The sequence below is a fragment of the Pomacea canaliculata genome, linkage group LG13 (assembly GCF_003073045.1).
Source record: "Pomacea canaliculata isolate SZHN2017 linkage group LG13, ASM307304v1, whole genome shotgun sequence".
Lineage (NCBI taxonomy): Eukaryota > Metazoa > Mollusca > Gastropoda > Architaenioglossa > Ampullariidae > Pomacea > Pomacea canaliculata.
Genome location: NC_037602.1, coordinates 16,505,555 through 16,518,625, shown reverse-complemented (window position 1 = coordinate 16,518,625; position 13,071 = coordinate 16,505,555). Strand labels below are relative to the sequence as shown.

Below are 13,071 nucleotides of genomic sequence, written 5' to 3'. Positions count from 1 at the left end.
GAGTAGGGTGTGCTGAGTCAAAGGTCAAATACTAGAAGGAAGGTTGAGCAACAGTCTACAACATTAAACTACATCTTGCAATATTATTTAAAAATGGCTACAAATAAAACAATCCAAAACACTTTAATGGTTTAATATTATAAGGAAATGGTAGAAACTAACAAAAATATTTCTTCTACAAAAGGAAACAAATCCCTAAGAGCAGTCATTGCATCAAGCTGCTGACGGCTTAAAACATCGTTCCACCCCATTGGTTCAGAACAGGATACTATATTTTATTAAAAAAGTATTTATTTGTTACAGCATCTTGTCCACTCGTTGTTGTATGGACAGACACGTGGCACACGCCTCAGCAAAGGAGAAAACAATGATTTTCATCATCTGTCTCCAACTCAAATAAACTCCACACTGCACGACTGTGACTGCTACATACATAAGCATGCATTACATTTCTGCTGCAAGTTATTGTATACAACAAGAACAATTCCTCACTTTTAAAAGACAACAATATACTTACCTCTTTTGACATTGTTTGTATCAGCTGCAACAAACAAAAATATAGATAGCAAATATTATCTTGCACTATAAAATACTCAATATTCAGATCGTAAACAGTTTTTTTATTAGAACACGCATTCAGTGGATCTAGCATGGAAAATTATCGAAATAAAGTTTTGTGGTGAGAATATAATTCAGATAAACTTAATTACTGCTATCGTCAATGATACTGTTTATTAACTATGATATTACATCACTGTTTCTTATGGAGGTTAATTTTTATAAGCTAAAATCAAAACAAATGGAATTTACAGAAATGAAACTAATATTCTATCCGTAATGATCTGTCGAGATACATAACTGTTGTTTGTCAATATCTCATTCCTTATTATATTATCCTGCTAAGACAGTAATGGACCCGAATCTTATACATTAAGTGCTAAAAAGAAAATAATATCAATAATAATAATAAATTATTTTTCCAGGACGCGCACATAAGCACTTGTGAAAATACGCACGCACACGTTCACACGCACGCACTAACACACCGAGACTAAACTATTCATACAGGTCATCAAACGAGTTGACTATTGCGACATAATTGATTTCTAGAAAGCTACGATTGTAACTAAAGAACCATTTCTAAGTAAGCAAACAAAAACACACATATAGATATATCTGCAAACGTTCACGCAAAAGACAAAGAAAGAACAAACGAAAAAAAAAGAAAGAGAGAAAAGAACGAGAGAAAGATAAATCAAGAAAGTTAATTATGCTTATATTATGAGCGCTCTGAAAAGAAAGAAAAGAAAGAAAGAAAAAAAGGAACACAGAAAGAAAAAAATCACTAACAAGTTAATTATGTATGCATAAATTATCACACATCAAGGTGGAGTTGGCAAGTGTTCGAGTCTTCATGCAGTTCTTTACAAACATTGACACTGAGGAAGAGATTTTACACCTAGCACTGTATCAACTTTCTTACCTACATTTTGTCTAGAAATAAAACACAAAAAGCTACTCTAGGCACACATAATAAAAAAATAAACCTTCCATTTTAATCAAGCGCGTTATAACCACCAAAGCGTCAAACGTCCCTGGCAATCCATCCATCCATTCAATCATCCATCCCTCCATCCTTCAACCAATCAAATAAACAAAGAAGCAAAATTAAATAAAACCAAGTGGAAGCCGACTTGAAATGACTATGAACAGAAAACAGCAGGGTAACCAAGCACAGAAAGGACAGAAGGTCGAATGGATGAAAATGAGCACATACATATCCGCGTACCGTTTAGAACGTCAACGCGCGCGCTGGCGATCTGCAGGTCTGACGTCCTGCACACGTAGATACCCGCGTCACTCATGTCGGCGCTTTTGATCTCCAGGCTGCTGTAGATGGTCTTGTCTGTCAGCGACACCCGCTTGTGGATGTACACCTGAGACACGGTGGGAGTGCAACTCAGTCCAAGTACGAGAGATTAGGAAGTAGAGAAAAATGAAAGGTTTTAATTAAGAAAGTCTATTTTTAATGCATTAATTTTTAATTAACATAGCATGCCCCCACCATCGCTACACAAGCTGTTCTTACCTCGTTGGCATCGTCTGTTATCAGTTTCTGACCATTGAGAAACCAGTCGATGTCGTCTGGAGAGTGGTCCTCCCCTGTCGCGTTGCATATCAGTCGGATGGAACCACTCTTCTCCACATACGTGTGACCCGTAATACGAATTTCTGCACAAAATGTTAGCAAAAATCAATGTGCAGCGAAATGTGAGCAAAATAATGACCATTTTCTTCTCTTTCCTTTCTTTTATCTAAAGTGGAAGTCAAGGAATGTATTACATTCGTTTCTAATTCGGTGTTCGAGCAATTTTTTCACTCAGAGGCAAATTGCATAAGAACGCGAAAGAAAATTCTCAAAATGTAAAACTGAAAAATCGGATATAGAATAACTCCATTAAGAACTACATTAAGCTCCTCTGCATTATTGATCATGATCTCTAAAGTAATTAGCGATACCGGGAAATAATATTATGGTAGAACGCTCACATTGAAGACATTGGAAAAACATTATTCAATTTTCACAAAATGGAAAAATCTTGATAGGCCAGAGAAATGATATATGAGCAAACCGGAAATAGATTCTAGAAAATACAATCAAAGTGGAATATTTCTGTAAATATTTCCCCTTCAATGCACATGATATATAGCAAAGCATACTTGAGCAGTTTTCTTACGTGAAACAAATTTCTTTCAAGTGGGTTTTTCCTGCAACTGTAATTTATTCCAGCCTCAAGAAACTCCACAACGATGTTGTCTAACGGTTGAGATGAGGACATGCTAACAGAACACATGGATACCGACTCTGACAGAAGAGTTCTAGTAGAAACTTTGAGCTCAGAAATGTTGTTATTTGTTAACTTTATTTAGGACGGAATGCTCCCCCTTTTTTTGCTGGTTAAAAGATGGTCTTCACAAATTCCAAAAATTGTTTAACAAATTTTTTTTAAAATTCTTTCAACAACCCCAAACCCTAAAACCATTAAGCACATACACTGCACACTTTCACACGAACACAAATAAAAAAACACACACACATTCTACATTTGAACAGACATCAGTAGGTAAACAAACAGTTTTTTTGTTGTAAAAACTCGCACTTCTACACCACGGGGACCCACGGGTACACTAAAACACATAAACTTCATGCAGTTCAAAAATATACATTAACCACCAAAAATTAATATACAAAAAAGGCACAAGCAGTGGAATTTTCCATCCAAAAAAAAAATTAACTGAAAAACAAGAAACACGCCAGTAGTTTGACTTCACAACAATTACTATCTAAACAAAACCTACCAGGGTCACAATGTCCGTGTGCTTCCAACATGACTTCAATTAGAGTATAAATGAAAAACTTAATGATAAATTAGCAAAGAAGAAAAGCCTCCAGATATTTAGCCACGAAAAGAACAAAAAAAGTATCAAACAAATCATTTGGTCATTCTGTAACCTTTTGCCCGATCATGCTACAAAAGAAGTAATGACCTTAAACTAATCCTGCGATTAAACCTTCCCTGAAAAAACATCCTGCTTAAACTTTAATTTAAAGAATCTTTTTAACTTAGATAACGATCAGCTTAGTTCTTCTGTCTGCAACATTTAGTCTCGTTGGCGAGAGAGTTTCAGCTAGAAAATAGAGAAATAGAAAAAAGAAGTTGAGGACCGCGAAAGGCGGACTGGAGAAAGCTGGGGAGACAACAAGAGAAGGACAAGAAGAGAATACGAAAGAAATCGTTTGCTTGGATTTTAATGTTTTTCTGTTTTAATTATAAAAAGTAAGCAGCTTAGCTGAGATTCCTTTGGACCTGCGATTCCTAGTTCAATTTTTACACATACAGACATGCGCATGCACGAACGAAAAGCACAGAGCTTAAGGAATTACCTGAATGAGAAAAACATTCAATTTTTGGGAAGAAGCCTACAGTTTGAACAACATGATTGTAGACAGAGAAGGTCCTTCTCTCCCCATATCCTACAACTATTCGCGTGAACACACTAAAGGAATGAAGTAGCAAGGACAGACAACTCCAGGCAGCTTTACCTTCTGAGATACAACCGAATATTTAAGCTGCAGTCTTCATTAAGGGTATTCATTTGAAGGGTGGGTTCATTTGTTATAAATAGAACTGCAGGTAAAAAAAAGCGATGGATCTCCTGTCATATATAATATTTTCAGAAATCATTAGTCACACTCTAGTAGAGGTTATGAACGATGCACAGCACAGTCACTAGACACGAACATGAAGGAGGCGGTTCCAATATATCATGCAAGTCGTTAGTCTTACATAGTACGAAGGGAGCTGGTCAGGCATGAAATTTCATGTGAGGTCGCTACACAAGACTCAGAAAACCTCTCTGATCATTTTATGGACTTTATCATTAGCCGGGATTTTAAATGACTGAAGAGGAAGGGAGACAGAAAGAAAAATAAGAGAGAGCGGAAAAGAGGGCGAGGACAGTTTTTAAAGAGTATTTTCGATTTTCTAAGAAGTTCTGGAGAAGGAAGAAGAGATTGGCCAAAGTAGTGTAGAGTGGAAAATAGAGAGAATGAAACAACGATTGGCAAAGGTATTTGAGAAGAAGGGAGGGAGTGCTTCAGTTAAAGAAACAGTGAGAATGAACGATAATGTCCGGATAGTTTTTTACAAAAGTTTTTCAAAATAACAAAACAAAAAAGCGATGGCCAAAGTACTGAGGAAAGACTAGACAAAAGTAAGCATTAGACAAAGTCATTTAACGAGCTGGGAAATGCTGCAACCACGTGATAGATGAGTTGAGACCAGACGATGCAAATGGCGGAAAAGAAAGAAAAAATATCGGGGCGAAAACGAGGCTGTAACTGTAAACACCGATCAGGAGCCAGGCGCCAAGAAGCGATGCGCCGACAGTCTGGCAAACTGTTTGGAAGTGAGACTTCGATAATGGTGGCACCTCACAGCCAAATGACTTTCTCCACTTTTTTGCTTGCAGCTTGTAGTTATCGAAGCCAGTTTGACAAATGAAGATTTTCTGTTTTTCTCGTTGTCACTCAATGCCCACCTTACAATTTTTTCCCTTTTCTTTCAGAAAAGAAAGCAGTTGATGATGTGACCAGAAAGCCATTCGGCAAACCTGACGGCTTGCTGTCTCTCAACAGTTGAAGACTCACACCCAACCAAGCCAGCGCCGAAAGACATCTGGTCTAGTAATTTCTTCAGACTTCGGCATTTATCGGTTTAAGTCACACAGGAAGTGTCAAGCAGACAACCATCTCAACCATCTACAACAGTAAATAAACAATAAATGAAAGAATGCACGACCGCGCGCACACGCATTCACACCAGACATAGATGAACAGACAGACAGAAGCAGTCGAGGGTTGTGAAGTCCAGTCCCTAATAAGTCCAGAAATCACAAAAGCCAAGGGATATGCATCTTTCCTTTCAACCATTACCCGTCTCAATGGACACAGGAGATTCTTTTTACACCATAAATAAATCTTCGGTGGAGTATCTGGCCAACGTCTTCAGTCCAATCGCATCTCTCATGCCATTGGTCAAGTTCTGTCTTGACCACCGGACGGAAAACGACCGCCCCTAATTTCCGAGGGTCAGAACTTTGTCTGGAGTTACCGAAGTTGGCTAGCCAGCTAATTAGGGTATCGATCCGGGTGGGCCGAAGCTTTCCTTCGAACACGCAGGGTAAAATTGAGGGCATCTGTGATCCAGCTAATTGTTCTTGTATATATTATTAAACGAGTGCAAAAATAGTTAAGTCTTTGCAACTTCCGGTTTACTGAATGACTGAAAACGACGAATGTGAGTGAATACATGTCTGCAATTATTTAGATGGAGATGTCAAGGAAGGGAGTAGAGATAGAGAGAGATAGAGAAAGAAAGAAGGAGGAAAGAGAGAATAAGAATGATTGCGTATATGTCGATAAGGTATGCCCTTGTGTAAATAAGCTTTGTTTAAGAAAGGGAGGTATAAAAATAGAAGCAAGGGATGGATGTGTGGACTAATGAGTGCGAGGAATGGAGGAGGGAAGAAATCGAAAGAATGATCCCACTTTACGATAAAATGGATGTTCTACTCCATCAGTCCTGCAGGCTGTGGATATATTTGTTTCCAGAAACCCGGATCAGCAAGATTCCACAGACTTAACTGGCTTTTTGGGTACTAAAAACAATGTCTGCTTCTTCAGGGAATAAGCGGAATTTTTTGGTCTGCGATTCTCAAAGACGAATGAAGAAGCTCTCAGTGTCGAGAAGCGACAGCTAATTAAAGTCTTTAAACGCATTTCCAGATCCTTTGTCCGAAGACATGGCTGACAGACAACAGTGGTTACGAAAGACACGGAAAGCTCAAAAATACTGTAGGAAAAGAAAAGTAGACATTCGAGAAGACCTATCATGTATACGGTTACTTAACAATGTCTTTATGTAATCAGGTTATGTCAATATAACCTACTCTAAAAGAATTGTGTTTAACAAGTGCAGTTAAGGACATTATTTCTTAAGAAACGAGCGTAAGTCTTTAATAATATAATCAAGAATTAAAATCTTTTAAGCGCTTTAAAGACAGAAAAAAATAAGGAACAAGAAAGAAAGATAAGTATTAGAATTTGAGAATATTTTTTTCGCCAAAACATCATCAGCAAAAAAGATTGAAGTCTCCTGTCCACCAAAATTACTCTACTCGCTAACAAATGCTGTCACATTTGCTTCTGTTGTCAAGAGAGAGAGAGAGAAAAAAAAAAAAGGAAAAAAAGAAAATGAATGTTTGTGTTAACGTATGAATAATTCACGCTTTTGTGTGCATGTGTAACTATGATTTTTTTATATCTAAGCATCGCATCTTTCCAATCGCTCTGCAACATTTGTGCAGCGTCTGCAGCCAAAAAACATCAGTGTGCTCCTGAAAGGTGATGGAGGAATCGGAGAATCTTGTGAAAAAAAGGCTGAAGTACCTTGACAAAGATGAGCCTGACAACAAAGGCTGCAATCTAAAGGAAGCATACACAGCTACATTACTACAAAGCTCCAGGCGGCAGGGCATCTGTCATGAGCGTTAACTACGACTGCTATCTGAGAAGCCAGGGATGCCTTGTCCAACATCAGAAGGGTGACGATGAACGAGGGGTAAGTTTACAGTCGACCTCACGACAACTTGTGTATGTGTGTGTGTGCACGCGCGCCTTCTCTATTTTTATACTTACATAAAATAGATATATTGCACGGAGCTCTACCCAAGCAAAGAAACATGTCCACCCAAACAGTTCTTTCAGATCGATGTGGATGGGTTGAATTTTTTTTCCTAAAATTCTTGACACGTCGATATTTTCATTCAGTTCCTTGTCGGAAAATGAAGCAGGTCAATAATCACCGAAAAAACACAGAAAAATGATCTCGAACGAAACTGGCGATGAACGACAGAAAAATTTATTGTTAAAAAATTGAAATATTTTAAAGCATAGCTTTGCTAAACTCTAAAGACATTTTCAGTTTGCTGTGGAATTCTGTTTTGCACATGAGTCAGTGTGTTTTCTAAGCCATAATTAAGTTTTAAAAAGCATCCGGAAGTGGTTAATTAGCTTGCAAACTCTACTGTATGTAAGTAGGATGAACGCGTGGCCAGCCGCTGGTGTACACGTCACAACCAGCATGGAAAACCACTGCCGGGGGCAGTAATCACGGCGTCGGGTAGCTACCCACTGACAAACTGCCACAGCTTGGTGATGAAGACAAACAAACTTCCAAGGAAGAAGCCAGGATTGATGTACTGCGCACTTGTGAATCCCAACTGACCAAACACATAGGATTCTGCAATATGTACACTGCCAACTCTTGGCTAACATCTCCGATAACACGGCCAACGATAAAATATGATGGCGAGCTTATTTAGTGGTCATGACTGCGACAAAGTCCTTACCTGCGGGTACCTACCATCAGGGTAGGCTAACCAACCGGTTAATTAAACCTACTCAGTGAATACGACCCCTGCAGTTGGAAATCACCCCATTCTCCCCCTGTCTAGCATCCCCCAAACGTTTTCAAACTTTCTGCATCATGTAATGACTGACACGCACACACACACTCTCACACAGACGCACGCGCACTCTCCTCATACCTGTTGTACCTGCTGGTTTGATCTCTACCTGCCAGCATCTCACTTCATGTGTTAAATCGCTTTCTGCGGCGTCCTGCACGTGCTCTGGGCGAGGAACGAACTGCTCGTGAGCTCACGCCACGCACCGAACACCGAGCTGTGACCTTTCACCTTGTGCACGTGCACGGCGTTTAAAGAAAATCCTGCTTGTCGGCGAACGGTAATCATTCTACTGATGACTTATAACTCAGGCTTTCGCTTCAAACATGTGTCGGTGATTCATGGTGATGAATTTTTTTTCTGGTTGTCCACTTGCTGTCTTTTCGGTCACCAGCAGATTATGCAGCGGACTCGATTTGTGTATCAAAATTTAATATAATTAATAAAATATTGTCACTAAGATAAGACAAACAAACTGATTTCCACCTACACTTTCAAAGGCACTTGCTTTACACACTATGCTATAGAAGTTTTAGGAAAATAAATCAACTGTGATTTAAACTACTGCTTTTAGTTCACACCCGTTAAAGGACTGTTTGCGCATGCGTGCTGCCAAAGGACAGCAAAAATAAGGTCGTACCACCATAGTCCCTTACAAGGCCACCCCGGAGCTTTGAACTCCGAGACCCAGCCTTGATTTGCAGGGTGGGTTATTTATTAGTGAAGGTCTCAAAAGACTGGTGGGTGGTCGTGTTTTGATACAGAGGGACATGCAATGGAGTTGGATGTGCACTGCGCCAAGTCATCTGCCCATTACAAGGCCAAACACTTTCAGCTCCAGTAAAGACTGGTCTGGCACTAACTCCCCTTCTGTCACCGCCTCGATACACGCTATTAATTCTATCATTCCGACCTCTCCTGCCAAACGGTTTATTCCCCGAGGTTTCCTCCCCAAGGACCAAACACTCCAGCGCAAAAATTTCGTTATTTCGTTTGCCAGCTGGACAACTGTTGGCGAGATGAACTCTTTGTTCTGAACTGTGCGATCGACTGAAGGTAAATTTATCTCAGTAATGGTGATCTGTCTGAATTAGATTTATCATCGATGCTTAATCAAAAAAGTGATTGAAAAATATGTTTACTTGAAAAAAAACTCCAAAGATTTGGTGAGTTTATAGATACGCTGTGCAAGCTTCCAAACCATTCCCTAAGCTCTGAAGAACCAATCGCAAGATGGCATCACAAAATTTTCCATATTTACGTGCAAGAAGACAATAACTAACACATCACCATCATAGCACAACATCCAAAGCTCATCTGAAGAGGTCAGCTATTAACTCTTACATCAATCACATCCTCTACATCTAGGTGTGATGACAGTCGACACCTCTGAGCTCCGGTCGACACAACACAACCCTGTATCTCTATCTATAATGTGTAGGTACAGGCCATCTAAACATCAAAACAAGTTGTCACAATCATGGGGTAAACAGGGGGGAGGTGGGGGCGGGGAAAGGGAGGCTACAAAAAAGTGTTCTATTGACGATGATCCAAAAAGAATGTGGAGGCTGCGACCACTGAGAAAACACTTTGTCTAGACATCGCATTTACCTCCCGTGTCATGTGGTAGGACTTTCGAATTCCCTGCAAGAACATGAATTCCACCTTCATTCTTTTCTTTTTCTTTTTTTTTTTTTTTTTTTTTTTTGACTACAGTAAACAAATGTGAGCGTGCATGTCTGTGAGTGTGTATGTCGGTGTGTACGAGTTTGTGAGTGCACAACTAAAGATTATTGCAGGCGCACACATGCCCATAATACGAGTTTGTTCACATCGGCAAGCGTTCTCGATGGATATCAAAGAAGAAAGAAAACAATGAATACATACCTGGTCTAACCCTTTTTCTTTTTATTCCAGCTGCAAAATACAGAACACACGTTACCACGTACAGTTCCAACTTCCTAATTTCTTTTTCTCTCTAGCAAGCCTGTCCCCATCCGTCTGGCATTTGATTCTGCTTAGGATGCGATGTATTCACAATATAACAGTCTAGTATACATGGCATGTTACACACACAGTGATGATAAATGTTTGTGGCATTGAAATACCTTCAAGCATTCATATTACTAATGAACACAAAGTAAACAATCTGTAGGATCAGGATGGAGCTAAGTGATGTAAGTCTTTTACTTTATTTACTTTACACAGTGTAAAATGCTTTAATAACATTGTAACCCTCTGTATCTCCTGTTTCACAACCTCCCGCAGTTAAGTATCTGGGAAGACAAAGCGGTTGTCTGTCTGACCGGCCCTGGGGCTGAGGTTAACTCGCTGTCATGGCAAACCACAACACAGGAACTCTGTCTAAGCTTAACTATTTGTTTGCGTGCCGTGCTAGAATATATATAACAACTCTTTCTCTGCCCACTGACCTTGTGAAAGCATTATCAGTCATGTATACTCATCCTAACGGTTTGAAATGCTCTGATCATGAAGTTCTTGAGGACGTCGATGGCTTGTAAAATAATAATAAAAATACGGAAACAAAATTGCAGACCAGAAACGCAAAAGATGTGACTGCAGGTGAGAAAATAAAAAAAAAACCAAAAACAAAATAAAAAACAAAAAAAAAAAAAAAACAGATGTGAAGCAGACATTGCTGTAGGTGAAAAAAAAACAACTTCAGAAGTGCGACAATGAGAGCGAAACAGAAAAGACTGCAAGAACTAGAGAGTTTGTGTACAGGGTCATGGAATAAGCAAACAGGTGTGAGATGGAGGTGGTTGTTGACACTGTACATCACATCTCAGGTAGACAGACAGACAGACAGACAGACAGACAGCCTGACTAACTCACGCAATACGATGAGGTTGACGTATCGTCTCAGCTCTCTGTCCCTTGAGGCCACCTGACACTCGTACTGTCCCTCGTCGTCCAGCCTCACCTGTTGACATTTACAGGTGTTAGAGTGACAAAGGGACGTCTGGGTGTATCATCATAGGTGAATTTACACACATTTTTTTGTTTGGTTTTTGTGTTTTATTTATTTTAGTTTCTTTTAGTTATTATTGTTAGTTTATTTTAGTTTTGTTGTATTTGATTTTTTATTCCTTTTTATTGCATTGGTTTATTTTGTTTTATTTAACTTATTGCTAAATCACGTTCTATTCAGCGTTAATTACATAGTGATTTGCTCCTCCGTCTTTCCTTACCCACCTTTTCTCCGAGAATCATAATTACTACTAGTATTATATCTATGTACACTCCTTTTTTGTGTTCGCATCAGCTGTCATAGTTTCTGTTTCAGGAAAGGTACAATGTAGAAGAAAGTCTAACTCTCCATTGGTATGAGCAACTTGGCATACAATGCAAAAAGTACCTTTCTCCTTGTGTGTTCCTCTTCTGGTCAATTAATGATTCTGAGGTACAGAGGGAGTTAGGTACAGTCACAGGCCATAGTGGTATTGAACTCGGTGAAATTCTTCTGAACTACAGTTCACTACCCACTAGGTGACTGGACACACTATTAGGTCACTGGACCTTCCCTGTGAAAGCCAGGAAGTCAGGCAGCCTGGTGCAAGACGTGTCCCCCATTGAAAGACCTCTGAAGGCTTCACCTTGGCATTGCCTGGATCATGTGCAAAGTTGATTCAGGTTCCTGAACCTGACACTTCAGTCTGCTGTCTCACAGTGAGAAAGGGAAGCGGTAAGTAGCTCACCTCCCTCTCTAACCGTGAACACTGACTTTATCCTGTGTGCTATCGAGCTTACCCGTGATTGTCCGAGCAGGAGAGAGTGTCCAGACACCCTGTTCAAATACCACACCCCTGTACTCAAGGATCCTGAACCAAGGGAACACAACCCTCAACGACCCGAACAAAGGATTTGTCTAGCTCAGTTTTTTCTGACTATTCAGGAAAGTATCTCGGTCAACTGCCGACCATTTCCTACAATTTAGAGTGTTAGTCGTCCTGAAGCTTTTACGACTGGAGGTGATTTAGTGATGTCCCTCCCTAACCTCGTGTTCACACAGTTTTAAGGACAGACCATAGTGACTGTTACATTGACTGTGAGAGACCCGAAGTAGTCCGATAGAAGCTTTCTCAGCGAAAGAAAATGATGGAGGATGGAGAGGAACTGTCTCTTAGACTGTAAGAAGGACAAGAAAACTCGTTCTAGGAACAGTTTTTTTAAGAAGAAGCGTTGGTGCCTCTTACAGGTTTTAAGAATTTCAAAGAGGACAAGCAGTTTCTTTGTCACGAAACTCTCGAGGGCTCCTGTTCATGAAGTCATTACCAGTGGACAAAATAAAAAGAAGAAAATCGTCTTGTCTCCTTAGTTACGACGCACTGTCCAAGCCCCACAGATACTGCTTTATGTTGCCTTACCCCAGGGCATCTTTGCCACTGAAGTACGATCCCAAAGGAGTCTGGACACCATATTATAACTTTGGAAACAAGACGCTTGCCCTTGATGTACCGGAAGCGACGACTTACCTTCGTTAATGAATGCTCCCCAATATATATCTATATATTATTTTTATGGCCACGCCTAGAAGCGCTGATCTTGTTCGTCAACCTTCAATTTATCTACTTATCTTTGACTGTGGACCGTATGCTGGATAAAAATGAGATGAAATACCAGATTCTTGATGTGCAATGATGAAAGATTGTTGACATCGTGATGAAGTGTTTTAAAGACGATGATGAAATACTCACAAGATTGTCACTGTCAAACGAATTCGTCTGATGTACTAATTTTTTTTTTTTTTGCTTTTAAACCGATTTCTAATCAAAGAATTCTAGTTAACTAAAATATGCTCTCGGATTTAGTTTATGCGGTTTTCTATTTTTTTTTTTTTTCACTCCCTCGCCACCATGTTTAACTGGCAAGATGGTGAGCTCTGTCCTGTGACAGCAAGGCAGCAAAGTCTCAGACCATCTCCTCTCAATCGTGTACGAGGTTTTTACTTAGTGGCAG

General features: G+C 39.6%; 1 protein-coding gene across 4 annotated transcripts in view; it reads right to left on the bottom strand.

Moving 5' to 3' along the window:
- The window catches only part of LOC112554052 (neural cell adhesion molecule 2-like), a 108,849-nt gene that overhangs the window by 3,348 nt on the left and 92,430 nt on the right, over positions 1-13,071 (bottom strand). The window contains exons 5-10 of one of the 4 annotated variants that reach the window (XM_025221632.1): positions 10,948-11,035; positions 9,979-10,008; positions 9,703-9,735; positions 2,090-2,232; positions 1,778-1,937; positions 518-541 (exon numbers count right to left, since the gene is read on the bottom strand). In XM_025221632.1, coding sequence (XP_025077417.1) covers positions 518-541; positions 1,778-1,937; positions 2,090-2,232; positions 9,703-9,735; positions 9,979-10,008; positions 10,948-11,035 — 478 coding nt within the window. The remainder of the gene's footprint in view (positions 1-517; positions 542-1,777; positions 1,938-2,089; positions 2,233-9,702; positions 9,736-9,978; positions 10,009-10,947; positions 11,036-13,071) is intronic. The other 3 variants (XM_025221633.1, XM_025221634.1, XM_025221635.1) reach the window with 3 other exon arrangements.